This window comes from Carassius auratus, chromosome 36, assembly GCF_003368295.1.
Source record: "Carassius auratus strain Wakin chromosome 36, ASM336829v1, whole genome shotgun sequence".
In the NCBI taxonomy this organism is placed as follows: Eukaryota; Metazoa; Chordata; class Actinopteri; order Cypriniformes; family Cyprinidae; genus Carassius; species Carassius auratus.
This window is the reverse complement of record NC_039278.1, coordinates 305,713-324,028: the sequence shown is the minus strand read 5'-3', so window position 1 is coordinate 324,028 and position 18,316 is coordinate 305,713. Positions and strand designations below refer to the sequence as shown.

Here is an 18,316-nt window from a genome sequence, read left to right as displayed (position 1 = left end):
AATAGCAACACATTTGTTTGTGGTGATCATTGATGTTTAGTGTTATTTGTTTGCTGTCGATCTCTTTCAGGCTGTGTCTCTCTTAAAGCTGTATCTTGTTACTTCTCCATATTAGAGGATGGAAATCCACGAGACAAACTGGAGTGTAAGACATTCTCTAGCAGATAATATCACTAATACCATTTATAATGTACAATGTGTTGAATCATTTTTAAACATCTAAATTATTGTATAAACTTGCCAGTTGTTTTAAGTGTAATTAAATGTAGTCTACATGCAAAGAATTTATTATTTATATAACACCTATTTGGCAGACACCTTCAAATTATATGATAAAGATGACAATGGACATCTTGATAGCAAGGTAAAAGCAAACATACTTCTTTATATGTCTAATATTTCTATTTAATGCTACACTCTTTCACACTTTCTGTTTATGTTTGTTTGAAAGGAAGTTGACAAAATGGTCACACAGATGATGCAAGCTGCAGAATACCTTGGATGGGATGTGACCGAGCTCAAGCCAGTAATTCATACACACCAGTAACTGTTTCAGAAGCTTTTACTGCTTCAGAGAAATTGCTTTTGTGTTTTCAAAGTTAGTTCGTGACAGTGATGGCCTAGCATTTTTTTTTCAGTAGTCTCTGATTTTCTGCTTTTAAAATATCTATTACATAAAAGGAAAGAAAACATTTAAAGTCAAGTTAAATCATGTGCATTATTTCAAAGCAGTTATACAGAGATGCAGGTTTCAGTCACTACTATGTAAAGCTGTCTTTGAAGCTGGCACACAGGCTGTACCCTATTTCTTGATTTTTACTGTGGTACTTGTGAATGATTCATCTAGCCATATGTTTTATAAACATTTGAACCTTTAATCAAAATCTATAATCATATCTTTATGTCACATCTTTCTCTTTTTATAACATGGCTGTTCTCTGCTAAGTCACCATTCTCTCTTTAAACAACATCCATCCACCATTTACAATTCATTCATCAATGACGTGTTAAATCATGTCATGCTCTCCTTTATTTATTGATTTTTTTGCTTTAGCTGTTTCTCTTGGCAGTTGAAGCCCATCATCCTCCATGCACATCAAGTTCCCTGTCTTACTATACCATTTTCCACTAATACAAGGGCAGTATATTTGAATTGTTTTATTCATTGTTCATTTTCTTAGGTGCTTAGAGACACGCTGAAAGCCATAGACATTGACAGCAGTGGTACTTTATCCCAACAAGAATGGATACAAGGCGGCTTGAACAACATTCCTCTACTGCACTGCACTGTAAAACCCGACAAGTTAACTTAACTCAAACCGTTTGAGTAAACAGATTGCCTTGATTTAAACCATGTAAGTTTTAAAACTTTGCATTCAAGTAATTAAGCGATTAACTAAGTGCTGATTGAGAATTAGTGATGAACAGCTGCTGTTAACAAACAGAATCACTGAAGAAAAGAGAAACACAAGAACTACTACAACTGACTTCAGACACAGTCTTAGATGAAATCAACTGAAATAAAATACATGAAATCTCTCAAGATCTGATTAAACAACCCCACAAACAGCATCACCAGCTCCACTTATTAATAACCAGACTGACTTTATTTCTGTCAGACGTCTACAGAAGATCTTATTGAGAATGAACTAAGGTTTAGATGTTGATTTATTGTTTCATTTGAAGTAACCATGTTAGAGATCAGTGTTTGCTTTAGTTGGGCTCTTGAACCTTGACTTGTGTCTTAGTCTTTTCTCTGGCTGTTATAACCGTGTGTTTCTAAAACACATTTGTTATAACTCAATAGTCCAGAAGAAATGCCATCAGGTGTTAACCTGTACCTAGATGTAGGTTGTTATACTTTAAATCGGTATAACAACCAATTATATATATATAATTATGCAACTGCTAGGAGTCTAATCTCTGATGAAATAAGTGTTGTGTAATTTGATTGGTTATAGTGAAAGTGATTCTTAGAGCCAGTGGTTCTGTAATAATCAGTTAATACAAAGACTTTCCAAACAGTGTGGTCTTCTATGGTGTCAGTTAGTCACACACAGACATCAATAATCAGAATATGACCCTCAACAATGGTGACCATAAAAGAAAAAGAAAAAAATGCTGCAGAGCATGCTGGGAGCCATGGATGAGTTCTGTACTACAATAGTACCCAGCATGCATTGCAGCATGTTTTTTTGTCACCATCGTTGAGGTTCATATTCTGATTATTGATGTCTGTGTTTGACCAGTTACTGGAATAGAAGACAAATGTATGTGTACAAAATGTTTATGAAGTCATTTTTATATTAACTGATTATCACAGAATCACTGGCTCTTAGTGTCATTTTTATTAGGTCCACTTCTAATTACACATTTGTTTAATCAGAGGTTAGACTCTGTATAGATCAATATTTGTGAATAATAATGAAAAATTATCATCACAGCTATAAAGTACAACAATCTACATGTAGGTACAGGTGAACACCTGATGGCATTTCTTCTGGGCTTTTGAGTTACAACAAATGTGTTTTAGAAACACACAGTTATAACAGCCAAAGAAAAGACTAAGACAGAAACCAAGGGTCAAGAGCCCAACTAAAGCAAACACTGATCTCTAACATGGTTACTTCAAATGAAACAATAAATCAACATCTAAACCTTAGTTCATTCTCAATAAGATCTTCTGTAGACGTCTGACAGAAATAAAGTCAGTCTGGTTATTAATAAGTGGAGCTGGTGATGCTGTTTGTGGGGTTGTTTAATCAGATCTTGAGAGATTTCATGTATTTTATTTCAGTTGATTTCATCTAAGGCTGTGTCTGAAGTCAGTTGTAGTAGTTCTTGTGTTTCTCTTTTCTTCAGTGATTCTGTTTGTTAACAGCAGCTGTTCATCAATTCTCAATCAGCACTTAGTTAATCGCTTAATTACTTAATTGCAATGTATATCTTCTTTCAATGAACTCAACTGAATTAAGTTCAGAGTACTCGTAACTATTAGTTTTTTGAACTTAAATGGTTTAAGGCAATCAGTTTCCTCAAATGGTTTGAGTTAACATAACTTGTCAGGTTTGAGTGAGGCTGTGTCTGAAGTCAGCTGTTGTTCCTTTCTCTCTTTTCTTCAGTAATTATGTTTGTTAACAGCAGGTGTTCATCACTAAAGCTCAATTAATCACTTAATCACTTAATTGCAATGTATATCTTCTTTCAGGGAACTCAACTTCAGGGAACTCAAGTTATGTTAACTCAAACCGTTTGAGGAAACCAATTGCCTTAAACCGTTTAAGTTGAAAAAACTAACAGTTATGAGTACTCTGAACTTAATTCAGTTGAGTTCCCTGAAAGAAGATATACATTGCAATTAAGTGATTAAGTGATTAACTGAGAGATAATTGAGCTTTAGTGATGAACACCTGCTGTTAACAAACAGAATCACTGAAGAAAAGAGAGAAAGGAACAACAGCTGACTTCAGACACAGCCTCACTCAAACCTGACAAGTTATGTTAACTCAAACCGTTTGAGGAAACTGATTGCCTTAAACCGTTTAAGTTGAAAAAACTAACAGTTATGAGTACTCTGAACTTAATTCAGTTGAGTTCACTGAAAGACGTACATTGCAATTAAGTAATTAAGTGATTAACTAAGTGCTGATTGAGAAATAGTGATGAACAGCTGCTGCTAACAAACAGAATCACTGAAGAAAAGAGAAACACAAGAACTACTACAACTGACTTCAGACACAGCCTTAGATGAAATCAACTGAAATAAAATACATGAAATCTCTCAAGATCCGATTAAACAACCCACAAACAGCATCACCAGCTCCACTTATTAATAACCAGACTGACTTTATTTCTGTCAGACGTCTACAGAAGATCTTATTGAGAATGAACTAAGGTTTAGATGTTGATTTATTGTTTCATTTGAAGTAACCATGTTAGAGATCAGTGTTTGCTTTAGTTGGGCTCTTGACCCTTGTCTTCTGTCTTAGTCTTTTCTCTGGCTGTTATAACCATGTGTTTCTAAAACACATTTGTTGTAACTCGAATGCCCAGAAGAAATGCCATCAGGTGTTAATCTGTACCTAGGTGTAGGTTGTTATACTTTATAAAGGTGATGGTAATTATTCATTATTATTCACAGTTATTGATCCATGCGGAGTCTAATCGCTGATGTGTAATTAGTAGAAGTGAACCTAGTAAAAATGACACTAAGATCCAGTGATTCTGTAATATTCAATTAATATTAAAATGACTTCATAAACATTTTGTACACAGACTTTTGTCTTCTATGCCAGTAACTGGTCAAACACAGACATCAATAATCAGAATATGAACCTCTACAATGGTGACAAAAAAACATGCTGCAGTGCATGCTGGGTACTATTGTAGAACAAAACTCATCCATGGCGCCCAGCATGATCTGCAGGATTTTTTTTTTTTTTTTTTTATGGTCACCATTGTTGAGGTTCATATTCTGATTATTGATGTCTGTGTGTGACTGATTGACACCATATAGAAGTCCACACTGTTTGGAAAGTCTTTGTATTAACGGATTATCAAAGAACCACTGGGTTTTAGGATCACTTTTACTGTAATCAATCAAATTACATAACACTTATTTCATCAGAGATTAGACTTCTTATGAATCAATAATTGATGATTATCACCAATACAAAGTTCAACAACCTACATCTAGGTACAGGTTAACACCTGATGGCTTTTCTTCTGGGCTTTTGAGTTACAACAAATGTGTTTTAGAAACACATGGTTATAACAGCCAGAGAAAAGACTAAGACAGAAATCAAGGTTCAAGAGCCCAACTAAAGCAGACACTGATCTCTAACATGGTTACTTCAAATGAAACAATAAATCAACATCTAAACCTTAGTTCATTCTCAATAAGATCTTCTGTAGACGTCTGACAGAAATAAAGTCAGTCTGGTTATTAATAAGTGGAGCTGGTGATGCTGTTTGTGGGGTTGTTTTATCAGATCTTGAGAGATTTCATGTATTTTATTTCAGTTGATTTCATCTAAGACTGTGTCTGAAGTCAGTTGTAGTAGTTCTTGTGTTTCTCTTTTCTTCAGTGATTCTGTTTGTTAACAGCAGCTGTTCATCACTAATTCTCAATCAGCACTTAGTTAATCACTTAATTACTTGAATGCAAAGTTTTAAAACTTACATGGTTTAAATCAAGGCAATCTGTTTACTCAAACGGTTTGAGTTAAGTTAACTTGTCGGGGTTTACAGTGTGGTTCTGCTTGGATTAAAGGTGAATAATCTTTGTCATATGCAGATGAATGTGTAATCTTATGGTGTGGAATTCATTATACTGTTTTTTGTTTTCCACATTATCTTCAGGTAGCTGAAAAAGATGGCCAACATGTCTGGCGTCTGAAGAACTTCAACAGACCCACGTATTGCTTTGTCTGTCACAGCATGATGTTGGGCCTGCGAAAACAGGGCTTGTCATGCAATTGTGAGTTTATTAATGATAATCTTTTATATTTAATTAATGAGCATATTTTTAATATTGATGCACAGCTTTAAGGTCTGTTCTGCCGCTTGAAAAGCTCCAGCTCTTTAATGCAGAATGCATTCTGATTGGCTGTCAGTGTTTTTATTGTTCATCATCTGGAAAAAAAATACTGCGGAAGGGATTTCAATGATATTCATATGTGCCATTATCATTATAGTTGTGATGTGGACTTCACTTTTCTTTTACATTTAAAACAATATTGGTATCATAACTATATCTTACTATTTCAGAACAATATCAACTATGGTTATCTATTGTCTTTGGTGTGAAGGGGCCTTTATACACATTCTCTCATTATCCATTGTCCATTTCAAGAGCCCCAACATTTAGTGACTATTCATTGGATACTGTAGGACATTTTTGGCCTTTATGTGCAATTAACACTTGGGGGAAGTCGTGGCCTAGTGTTTAGAGAGTTAACCCTGAGTTAACACTGACTATTAACCCTAAGTTTGTGGGTTCGAGTCTCGGCCAGCAAGGCACCGAACCCGTGTGTGTGTGTGTGTGTGTGCATGTGTTGAATGGTTAAATGCAGAGCACGAATTCTGAGTATGGGTCACCGTACTTGACTGTATGTCTTGTCATGTCACTCATATGTACGGCCTTGTCTTGTCTGATTTCAAAGCATATTAAGAATACCCTTGTCTAGTGACTTTGTATACTTTCTTCATTGTGTCTTTTTTTAATTGACATTGTCAGTGTTGCCCCTCTTCTTTTATTGATTTCTAGTTTGCAAATACACTGTCCACAGCAGCTGTGCCAACAAAAACCACACACCGTGTGTCAGGACCTTTGTCAGGTCCAAAACAGAGATTGGGGTGAGAAATGATTAAAAAAGTACATCTAATAGCTGCACAGTTCATAAATGACAATACAGTAACACCTGCATGCTAATATTTGCTAATATCACATTATGTTCTGTATTGTGTAACGTTTATGCTAATTATGTGTTAAAGTTGTTCACAAAAAGGCATTAAAGCAAGAGTTCCCTAAAAGATAAAAATGGAAATGTACTCATCCTCAGACCATCCACAACATAAGACGAGTTTGTTTCTTCACGGGAACAGATTCTGAGAAATGTATCATTCCTTCACTTGTTCACCAATGGATCCTCTGCAGTGAATGGGTGCCGTCAGAATGACAGCCCATCTGATAATACGTCAAGCTTTATTTATATAGCGCAATTTAAAACGGTGTTTACAAGGTGTGTTACAGAAGAGAAATACATGTGTGCACAAGTGTAAGGTCTCAATACATCTGTCCGTTACTAGTGTATTTTATTATAAACCTGTCCTTTACAGCACAAGTTATCCACAGGACTCCAGTCCAACAATTAACTTCTTGTGAAGCCAAAAGCTGTGTGTTTGTAAGAAACAAATCCTTCATTAAGGAATTTTTACATTTACTCTGTTGCTTTTGGCTAAAATATAAGTCTATAATTATATATAAGTCTATTATCTATAATAACTTTTCCTCTAGTGAAAAAGTCCATCTCCTGTTTTCTTCTCTGATCAAAATCCACTGACATTTTTGTTTAAGAATGAGTTTTGACTGTTTTTGCTTGTAAACGGTGATTGATCTTTGCAGACCGTATTTCTGTCCTGATTCAGATCAGATGACTTTATCACAGGAGATATCGATTTTGTGGATAGAGGAATATATTTTAGGTGAAAGCAATGATTTGATGTTAAAAAAAATCAATGATTTTGAAAAAACAACAAATTTTTGCTTCACAAGATGCTCAATATCAGCTGTTTGGACTCTCATTGTGACGGCACCCATTCACAGCAGAAGACACATTGGTGAGCAAGTGATGTAATGATACATTTCTCCAAATCTGTTCAGATGAAGAAACAAACTCTTCTACCTTGGCTGGCCTGAGGGTGAGTACATTTTCACCAAATTTAGATTAACAAATTTTGGTTGAACTATTTCTTTAAAGCAAGGTAATGCTTGTCCTATTTTTCCCCCTTCACCAGTGTTCAGTTCACGATTGGATCAGTGCTGACTGTGACTCCAACAAATGTGAGATTTGCCACAAAAAGATTAAAATGCTCACAGGAAAGAGCTGCGCGTGGTGTCATCGCATGGTGAGTACAGATTAATTGTATCCAGGCCCGTCAGTATTAAAAGCAAACATGTGACTTAAAGACTTGATTTATTTAGTTGTTTGTTTTATTAGGAGAGATCTGGTACTGTAAACAGTGTATGTTTTTTTTTGCTTGTGATGATGAATGTAGCGCCACAGTGACTGTGTTCCTCTGGGCTCATCACACTGTGACTGTGGACTATTACAGCATCACATCCTTCCACCATGGGCCATATGTGCTGTAAGCCATAACACGAGAACAATATAAAATATTATTATTTTTGTTGTTGTTTTGGCTTCTGTTGATATATAGACAGTTTTGCTATAACTAATATGTTCATGTTCAATTATAGATGGACTCTAGTTCAGGAAGTAGTCTCGGAGAAAATTACCTGGCAAACATAAATTCAGATGGACACTTTCTGCAGGCAAGTAGACATTTACATGTAAACCAATCTTGAACAGTGGTGCTTTAAAGTTTGTTAATCCTTCAGACTTTTCTGTATTTCTGCATAAATATTACCCAAAAGATTATCAGACAGTCATGAAATTTTATCCCAGTCCTCAGTACAGATGCACTTCTACTCTGTGATGTTTGTGGGTTTCCTCCTATGAACTTGCTTCAGGTCCTTCCACAACATTTCATTTGGAATAAGGTCTGGACTTTGACTCACCATTTCAAAACATTCACTTTGTTCATCTTTAACCATTCTTTAAAGTCAAAGTCAAAGTCACCTTTATTTATATAGCGCTTTAAACAAAATACATTGCGTCAAAGCAACTGAACAACATTCATTTGGAAAACAGTGTCTCAATAATGCAAAATGATAGTTAAAGGTAGTTCATCATAGAATTCAGTTATGTCATCTCTGTTCAGTTTAAATAGTGTCTGTGCATTTATTTGCAATCAAGTCAATGATATCGCTGTAGATGAAGTGACCCTAACTAAGCAAGCCAGAGGCGACAGCGGCAAGGAAACGAAACTCCATCGGTGACAGAATGAAGAAAAAAACCTTTGGAGAAACCAGGCTCAGTTGGGGGTCAGTTCTCCTCTGACCAGACGAAACCAGTAGTTCAATTCCAGGCTGCAGCAAAGTCAGATTGTGCAGAAGAATCATCTGTTTCCTGTGGTCTTGTCCTGGTGGTCCTCTGAGACAAGGTCTTTACAGGGGACCTGTATCTGGGGCTCTAGTTGTCCTGGTCTCCGCTGTCTTTCAGGGCAGTAGAGGTCCTTTCTAGGTGCTGATCCACCGTCTGATCTGGATACAGACTGGATCTGGTGGCCACAGTGACCTCGGAACAAGAGAGAAACAGACAAATATTAGCGTAGATGCCATTCTTCTAATGATGTAGCTAGTACATAGGGTGTTATGGGAAGTGTTTCCGGTTCCGGTTTACCTAATTAATGCAGCCTAAAAATCCTTTAACGGATTTGGATATTAAAAGCATTGATAGCAAACTGTCCTGGACCAGATGCAGCAAAACAAGCCCAAACCTATACACCAAACCTGATACTAGCACCACCATGTTATACAGATGAGATAAGGTTCTTATGCTGCAATGCAGTTTTCCATTCTCAAAACATTACACTTCGCATTTAAACCAGAAATTTCCATTTAGGTCTCATCTCTCCATTAAACATTTCTCCAGTAGTCCTCTGGCTTTGTCCACATGATCTTTAGCAAACTGCAGATGGGCAGTAATGTTCTTTTTGGAGAGCAGTGGCTTTCTGCTTACAGTTAAAAATACTGGTAAAAAAAAAACATAGCAAGAATGCACTGTAAGTCGGTTTGGATAAATGGATATTTGCTAAATGCATAAATGTAAATTTACAGCTCTGCCAAGCACAACATGGTTGTTCAGTGTTAAGGTGGACTTCAGCCAATGTGAGAAAGGCCTTTAGTTGCTAAGACGTTACCCTGGGGTCCTTTGCATCCTCACGAACTATTACATGTCTTGCTTTTGGAGTGAAAATCTTATGATCTTTTGGGTCATATTTATGCAGAAATACAGAAAATTCAGAATTCTGCACCACTGTTTGTGTTTTTGTAATACAAAATGCATAAATGTGTATGCCTATGCTTTAGTGTTATCATTTTCCACTCTGTTTATATGTGTATTTACTCTGTCTACTTAGATATTTCCTGTGAATGACACAACCCCTCTTTTGGTCTTTGTAAATCCAAAGAGTGGCGGAAAACAGGGAAAAAGGTTATACTCTCTATTGACTTTAAGAACTGTTCATTAAAACAGTTACTGATGGCTGTTTAGTGTCCTAAAATAGTCAAGACCACAACCATTTTTTTTACATTTATGTAAGTACATTTAAAATTACATGCTTAATGTCATTTTCTGGTTTGTTTTAGAGTTTTGAGAAAGTTTCAGTACCTCCTAAACCCACGACAGGTGTTCAATCTTGACCATGGTGGGCCAAATCCAGGGTATGTTTTATACATAATGTGGACAAACACCATTATGGATTCAGTTCAAAAACTCATATGTCTATGAATGTGTATGCATTTCAGGCTCCAGTTCTTTCAAAATCTTCTTAAATGCAGAGTCCTAGTCTGTGGAGGAGACGGCACTGTTGGGTGGATTTTAGATGCTATTGGTGAGAAACACAAATTTATTCACAGATCCAAAGATGTGTCATGTTATGCACACAATTTTATTTATGAACATTGTATTTTGTTTCCCATTAAAACCTATACCCATTTGTTTAGTCAGCTTTTGATGTTTTTATCATAGTTTATTTGGTAAAGTGCATGAACCTTAACCCTTTCACTCCCCATTTTTTAAAAAAAAGCATTAAAGTGCAATAACCAAACCTAAACTGATGTAATTTATGAACACTTTGGAATATATACCTAAGGTTGGTCTCTTTTAAAGAAGAAAATCAGCAGATTATTGCAAAATATATATATATTTTTTTTATTTAGTATCAAAAAGTTATAGAAGTGTAAATGTACTGTAAATAAAATATGCAATATTTTTTATTTTTGATTATTGATTATTTATTATAAATATTTTACATAACAGATTTTACTTTAAAATTGGTATAAAATTAAAGCCTTATATCTAAATAAGTTATGTTCCAAATTTGAAGTTGAAAAAATTGAGGTTCCTGTGAGATTTTATTTAGGGCAACAAATAGCAATCGGGTTCCATTGAAAATTTTTATGCATTTTTGTTTCTCCAAGGAAATAAGACCCCGCTATATCGGTCCATGAGACAAATCAACCAATCACCTTTCTGTTTGTCGGAGGGGCACTCAGGGCGTCCAAACCCACTTTTGCAATTTTTATGACAGAAAAAACGTTTGGCGCACCCGGTCGCATGGTCTAAACAGGTTGTCCCTATTCTCTTAATGATTAATGGGTGTTTTTTGGGCATTTTTTGAGTCTCATCTTACATTCCCTTTAAGAGCCTGTTGTGCTCGTGCCATGACGGATTGGCTATTTACACAGCTGAATTTGGCAAGAGCAAAGACAGGACGCGTCTCCGAGATGAAAAGGAGCGTTCCTCGTGCTGCTTTATTTAACTTTAATTTTATTATATGTCTTTTTTTTTACATGTTTTTATTATATGTCTTTTTTTTTACATTCCCTTATTGTATAGTTGTATCTATGTCTATGTTATGTTATTGCCATGATCGGGACACAGGAAAACACAGCGAGAGATCCAAGTGCAGGTATGTCTTTTATTGGGGTAATCCAAAATCGTTATCCAGTCCAGGCATGGGTCCAAACCAAAGTAACAATCAAACACGAATCGACAGACACCGTGGGGAAAGAGGAAATCTAGTGGTTAACCAGGGGACACAAACCAGACACTGTGACAATACCCCCTCTCTACGGAGCGGCTACCACACGCTCCAAGATGAGACTGACAAAACAAGAGACCAGGAGGGAGGTGGACAGGTGGAGGCTCAGGCGGAGGGACGGAGGTCCAGGTAAAATGGGGAAAACAGAGACAAGAGGAACATGTAAATTGGGGAAACAGAGACCAGAAGTTCAAACACAAAAAAGGGAGACCAGGAGGGAGGTGGACCTGCCGAGGATCTGGGGGAGGAACGGAGGGCCAGTTAAAATGGGGAAACCAGAGACAAGAGGAACATGTAAATTGGGGAACAGAGACCAGAAGTGCAAACAGAAAACAGGGAGACCAGGAGGGAGGTGGACCGGCGGAGGATCAGGGGGAGGGACGGAGGGCCAGGCTCACAGAGGGGAACAGGGACAGGAAGTGAAAAAAAACAAAAAAAACAACGACAACAACAACATAACAGGAGACCAGGGTGGAGCAGAAGACCACCATATCCGTGTGGTCAAGACCGGGGCCCACCTGGGAGCCGCAGAGGACCACCACATCCGTGTGGTCGAGACAGAAGTCCCCCAGGGCAGAGCAGAAGACCACCACAACCGTGTGGTCGAGACCGGAGCCCCCCAGGGCGGAGCAGAAGACCACCACATCCATGTGGTCAAGACCGATTCCAGAAGATCAATGCTGACTTGACTCTGCTCATGAAGATCATTGCTGACTTGCATTTGTTCGTGAAGATCATTGGTGACTTGCATTTGTTCGTGAAGATCATTGATGGCTTGCATTTAAGGGGAAGATCATTGCTGACTTGCACTTAAGGGGAAGTTGTGGCCTAATGGTTAGAGGGTTGGACTCCCAATCGAAGGGTTGTGGGTTCTAGTCTCGGGCCGGATGGAATTGTGGGTGGGGTGAGTGCATGTACAGTTCTCTCTCCACCTTCAATACCACGACTTAGGTGCCCTTGAGCAAGGCATCGAACCCCCCAACTGCTCCCCGGGCGCCGCAGCATAAATGGCTGCCCACTGCTCCGGGTGTGTGCTCACAGTGTGTGTGTGTGTGTGTTCTCTGCTCTTTGTATGTGCATTTCGGATGGGTTAAATGCAGAGCACAAATTCTGAGTATGGGTCACCATACTTGGCTGAATGTCACTTCACTTTCACTTTCACTTTTCACTTTCACTTTCATTTGTTCATGAAGATCAATGGTGACTTGCCTTTGTTCATGAAGATCAATGGTGACTTGTCTTTGCCCGTGAAGATAGTCGGTGACTTGACCTTGCCCATGAAGAACACTGGTGATTTGCCTTTGTCCATGAATTTCACCGGTGACTTGGCTTGACTCCGGAGTGTCGACGGTGACTAGCCTTGACTCTGGAAGGTCATCGGTGACTAGCCCAGACTCTGGAAGGTCAACGGTGACTAGTCCTGACTCTGGAGGGTCCCCAAGCACCTGGCTTGCCTCTGGAGGGTCCACGGGAACCTGTCTCGACTCTGGAGGGTCCACGAGAACCTGACTCGACTCTGGAGGGTCCACGGGAATCTGACTCGACTCTGGAGGGTCCACGGGAATCTGACTCGACTCTGGAGGGTCCACGGGAATCTGACTCGACTCTGGAGGGTCCACGGGAATCTGACTCGACTCTGGAGGGTCCACGGGAATCTGACTCGACTCTGGAGGGTCAATGGGAACCTGACTCGTCTCTGGAAAGTCAACGATAGCTGCCATCCTCTGCAGTGGCTCCGGGCTGGTGGCCACCTTGGGCAGTGGCGCTGGGTTGGCGGCCATCTTGTACTGTGGCGCTGGCTCAGCAGACGTGACGTGAACAGTCTTTGGAATCTCTAGGATGCTAGACAGCATAGAGAAATAATACAAGAATGTTTCAGCAGCCATCTTGGGCAGTGGCACTGGGCTGGTGGCCATCTTGCATCGTGGTGCTGGGCTGGCGACCCCTTTGTGCTGTGGCGCTGTGCTTGCGGCCATCTTGCCTCGTGGCGCTGGGCTGGCGGCCATCTTGTGCAGTGTCGCTGGACCTATGGTCATCATGGGCAGTGGTGCTGGGCTGGTGGCCATTCTGCACAGTGGCTCTGGGCTGGCGGCCATCTTGTGCTGTGGTGCTGGGCTGGCGTCCATCTTGTGCAGTGGTGCTGGACTTGGGGCCATCATGGGCAGTGGCACTGGCTCAGCCGACGTGCGCTTCCTCTCCCTTCTCCGTCCGCCATGGTTCTCACCATGGTTCTAAGTTTTTAACAATGCAATACTTAATTAAATGAGTTAATTGAAGCAGACCTGTCGTTTTGTTTTTTACTTCAGATAAAGCTGAAATGGCGATTCGCCCTCCGGTTGCAATCCTTCCACTTGGGACAGGAAATGATCTGGCGCGGTGTCTGCACTGGGGTGGGGGTGAGTCTTCTCTTAAAAAGCCTTGTCCATGAACACGTTCTGCATCAGTCGGGTACTTCCACATGCTCTCTCATGCCGATAATGTATGATGTTACACTGAATGAGTTGTCCTATCTTAGGTGCTGCTATGTTGATATTACATGAGAACTTCTGTCTACATAGCCAGAGTTCTTACTACTAATATTAGCAACAAAACTTTGTTTACTGTAACACTTTCAAGAAACAAAGCATGATTTGCCAACTCTCACAAACTGAATTCATATTATCCATGCTCTATGGGACATACTTTTTTAAAAGTAAGTTTTAAACCAAATGTAGTATCTACTTTGTACATATTTCAGCCCCAGCTATTGAGCTATTAAGGTGCCGGCAAGAAAAAAATAAATAAAACAAATTCCTTTATCAGTGGTATAGTGTTGTATGAAACATAGCTCACAAAGAAATGACTTTCAAATCAAGCTGATTTCTGTTGGTCAGTGTGAGAAATTGCCTCGATCAGCTTGAAAACTGAGTTGGGAAACTGAAGTGACCGATTTCTGTACCTAATAAGACTCTAGAATAAAACACTATGCTGAATTGAAATGTAAATAGCAGCTGATAGGGAATAATACAAGTAATATTTACTGTACATTTCCTTACTGTACTTCTGGAGGGCCCTCCGATAAAATTGGTCGCTGGCAAAACACTGGTCACATGGTTGATGCTGTGGTACTCAATAATTTAATTTCTTTAATTCGGATTGTATTACACAGGATATGAAGGCACTGATCTGACAGAAATCATCAAGCAGATTGAAGAGAGTATACTGGTAGAGATGGATCGCTGGAGTTTGCAAGTCATTCCAGCAGATTCGGCAGACGAGGGTGACCCGGTGCCTAACGACATCATTAACAACTATTTCTCTCTTGGTGTGGTGAGGCCCTTTTCATTTCCTCTTGATGGATTTTGAGTCATTTGGCTCTGTATTTTGCAGGTGTATTGTATTTGTGTCAATAATTTTGGTGGTTCCTTCAACAGGATGCATCTATAGCACACCAGTTTCACATTATGAGAGAGAAGAATCCACAGAAGTTCAACAGTAGGTAAGGATTTGAAATGTGCTTAGTACATTGTGTTGTGTTTTGACTACAGTTTTTGCATATATTGCTTAGTTTAGTTCTAACTGTCCTACATTTATCTGTTTTCTGACATGAAAGAGCCAGAAATAAGCTGTGGTATTTTCAACTCGCAACACATGAGACCATTTCAGCTTCCTGCAGGAACCTCAAGGAATGTCTCACCATTGAGGTAAATGATTTTGAGGTGATTGTTTAATAGTTGCACAGGATTTCCACTGACTTTTCTCACTATAAAGTCTACAAACAAAGTTATTAAATGTTTTGCCATCGATGCCCAGGATAAAGAAGGTGATTTAACACACCTGTTTTTGCAGGACATGTCATACATGTTATTTTGGTAAGGAACCTTCAATCACATGACATTAGAGCTTATTTAACCCTTTAAAGCCTATGGTATTATATTTGATATACGGCATTATAAAAGGCATTTCATTTATCAACGTGATCAAGACTTTGTTGAACAACCTGTTGTTCACAATCTACTACTGATTAACAGTTTATAATTTTTTAGCAAATAAAAGGCCTTTTTGTAATATATGTTTAATGAACTTTTCCATTTAAAAACAAAAATAGATAAAATTATCATATGTCTGGCAGGGTTAAACGTGCAATATGGAATTTTTGGCCACCAGGGGTCACTCAATCAAAATAATAACATAAGACGTACTTTGATGACGTCGGGAAAGAGCGTAAGGATCATGGGAGTTGTTGTTCATTGGAACACGCGCTCTGTCGCTCCCTATCATTCCTCACTCATTCTAACTTAGTATTTTGACAAGAATCACGTCTTTTCGAAAGGAGAGATATAGACGGTTTCAACGGCAACAACTTAAAGGGACACTAAGTAGGAATTACTCCCATCTAGTGGTGAAATTGTATTTTGCATTCAAACTAATTTTGCTCTCCAGCGCCTCGCTTTTTCAAATGCGCGTTGCATCTACGGTAGGCGATATGTACCAAAAAGCTTTGACGGGATGTCTTCTAATAGCACTTCGTCGAGTTTTCCTTCAGGTGAACAGGTGTGTTATTTCAAACAAACTGCAACATGACAACTAACAAACGAATGTTACATTATGAATTACTGACTGTGGAAAACATGAAATATTGTAATTAGTAGTTATGTCTAATTTATTCGTTATATTTTCTGAATAATGTGCATTGTTAGATATAAAAAAAATATTATAATATAGACTGTAACACTGACTTACCTGTCAAGAAGAAAACTGGCCACTTCAGCGTCTCTTTTGAAATCTTTATCCAGCATTAGCTCTTTCCACCTAGAAAAAGCTTCCCCGACATTAACTCTTGTTTTCTGTAATCTACGGTCACGTTTCCTTTTACGTTCTATTTTTGACTGTTTTGGCGACGATGTTTTCTTCTCCTGTGGCGCGGCATATGTATGGTCCATAATAAGAATGCAATCCAGACTTTTAAACTTGCCGGTGCAGTTTCAAGCGCCTCTCACTGCTCTGCACCTGCGTTTCTGGCTCTGACCGAAAACGCGTTGTGGAAACGCGTTGGCTTAGTACTTTTTGTCCCTCTCTGCTATTATAGTTTTGCAAGATGGCGGAACTACATGGAAGCCTCCGTCGACCTACCCGTCCCATGTATATAAAGATAATAAATTCTTCATTTACAAGGATTAGTTTAAACATTGGCATAGGTATTTGTACACCATTGAGGGCATATTTATGAATAAAAATATTGATTTTAGATAATAAAATACCTAAAAAGTTACTTATTGTCCCTTTAAACAAACGCTACTGCGCATGAGCGCTTTTGTGGACCTAACTTAACTTCCGGTAGACTTCCAAATAGAATCAATAACAACAGCCAAGTCCCTCTAGAGTAGATATTTTTTGATAACAAACAAAATGTTTGCTGCGTGGATCAGGCGGACTTAATGAAAATGCAATTCATTATTTGCCAGCAGGAGATGTTTTAAAGCATAGACATAAAGCGCGAGAAATAGAGGTTTCCCCAGTAACAGCTGTAAACAAAGCAGAGCTACGCTCACACGCTGCTATCAGGCATATAACATGCAAGTCTTCCTTCAGAAATACAGCGATATAAAAACACCTGTGCCTACTTTATTCAGCTAGATATAGAACAAATGTAGATTTACATGAGAGCTCGTCCGTCTGCGTTTTACACAAGACATCATCGTTTCACAAAATATACGGATAGATACAGTTAGCTGAATGGATGCATACCTGTTTATCAGAATGCAAGCGAGTTCGGCATCTCTCTGTAGTTTCAGCTTGTCACGAAGCTCTCTCTATCTTGGAAATGCAACTCCAATATTTACCCGTGTCTTGTAGCTTCTCTTGTCCCAAAACCATCTCGGGTCATTTATTTCACCCGTGCATTTACGCTTCACAGAACGTGCAGGCAAAGCATAATCATGATCCATAACTAAGTTATTGATTGAGGTTTAAATACGAATATAAATATAAAATATAATAGTCTCAATCAAAGCTACTACTTTTTCTTCTTCGTCTCGTCTTTGTTTCTGTTCACCTTTGTATTTGGCGGTTCTGCAGGAAGTTAGATAAACTAGAGGGGTCAAAGTTTATATGACGCCATAGACGGGCGACAAAACGGAAATAAAGAAACGTGCCGTGTCTTCTAATTAAACTATAATTTTCTCCGGATTTGAAAGTTCGTGGAAACTGTCGGGACGATGTAAGTTCACAACTAAAAAATATATATAACATAGATATAGTGATTTCTGCTATTTTTAAAGCAGAAAAATTACATATTGCGCCTTTAATGTGTAAGGAGTAAAACAATTCTGAGAAAGAAAAAAAGATACATGAAACGACTTGAAAAGTAAGTTACAACTTTAAACAGCTTTCCCTGAAAAAATAAAAAATAAATATTTCTTGTTCTGATAGAAAGTTTCTTAATATAGACCCCTTTTCGGTTAGTAACCAGTGTGACGTTTTTCTGTGGAGGCAGAAAGATTCTCTGACTGCTTCACTAATGCTAGCTTTGAAGTTTTGTTAGCTTTTTTTTTTTTTACAGTGACCAGAGAAAATCAGATTTTACCTAAATATGTAAGGTATAAGGTTATTTGTAATGGTTAACTTTAACAGATGAAACCAGACTCGTACACACTGACTCGCTGAATGGACGATCTGACAGGATTACACCTGATACACAAACCCAACGTGTGTAATAAAGAGAAGCCCACCTGTGTCTGTCTAGTCATGAAGATGTATATATTTCAAGCAACTATTTTTACAGCTACACGAGAGTGTAATGGGCCAAAATACACAAAGAAGTTAAACATTTAATGTGATGGATATGTTATTTGAAGATGTGTGCATTTAATGGACAAATAGTTAT

At 38.4% G+C, this 18,316-nt stretch overlaps 1 protein-coding gene across 1 annotated transcript in view; it reads left to right on the top strand.

Annotated features, from left to right (window-relative positions):
* The window catches only part of dgkab (diacylglycerol kinase, alpha b), a 28,601-nt gene that overhangs the window by 2,904 nt on the left and 7,381 nt on the right, over positions 1-18,316 (top strand). Inside the window, exons 5-21 of the mRNA XM_026220673.1 lie at positions 71-145; positions 315-364; positions 452-526; positions 1,182-1,279; positions 5,251-5,272; positions 5,362-5,479; positions 6,269-6,357; positions 7,519-7,629; positions 7,780-7,869; positions 7,982-8,056; positions 9,766-9,839; positions 9,995-10,069; positions 10,154-10,239; positions 13,758-13,847; positions 14,600-14,760; positions 14,865-14,929; positions 15,044-15,134. Of these exons, the coding sequence (XP_026076458.1) occupies positions 71-145; positions 315-364; positions 452-526; positions 1,182-1,279; positions 5,251-5,272; positions 5,362-5,479; positions 6,269-6,357; positions 7,519-7,629; positions 7,780-7,869; positions 7,982-8,056; positions 9,766-9,839; positions 9,995-10,069; positions 10,154-10,239; positions 13,758-13,847; positions 14,600-14,760; positions 14,865-14,929; positions 15,044-15,134 (1,445 nt within the window). The remainder of the gene's footprint in view (positions 1-70; positions 146-314; positions 365-451; positions 527-1,181; positions 1,280-5,250; positions 5,273-5,361; positions 5,480-6,268; positions 6,358-7,518; positions 7,630-7,779; positions 7,870-7,981; positions 8,057-9,765; positions 9,840-9,994; positions 10,070-10,153; positions 10,240-13,757; positions 13,848-14,599; positions 14,761-14,864; positions 14,930-15,043; positions 15,135-18,316) is intronic.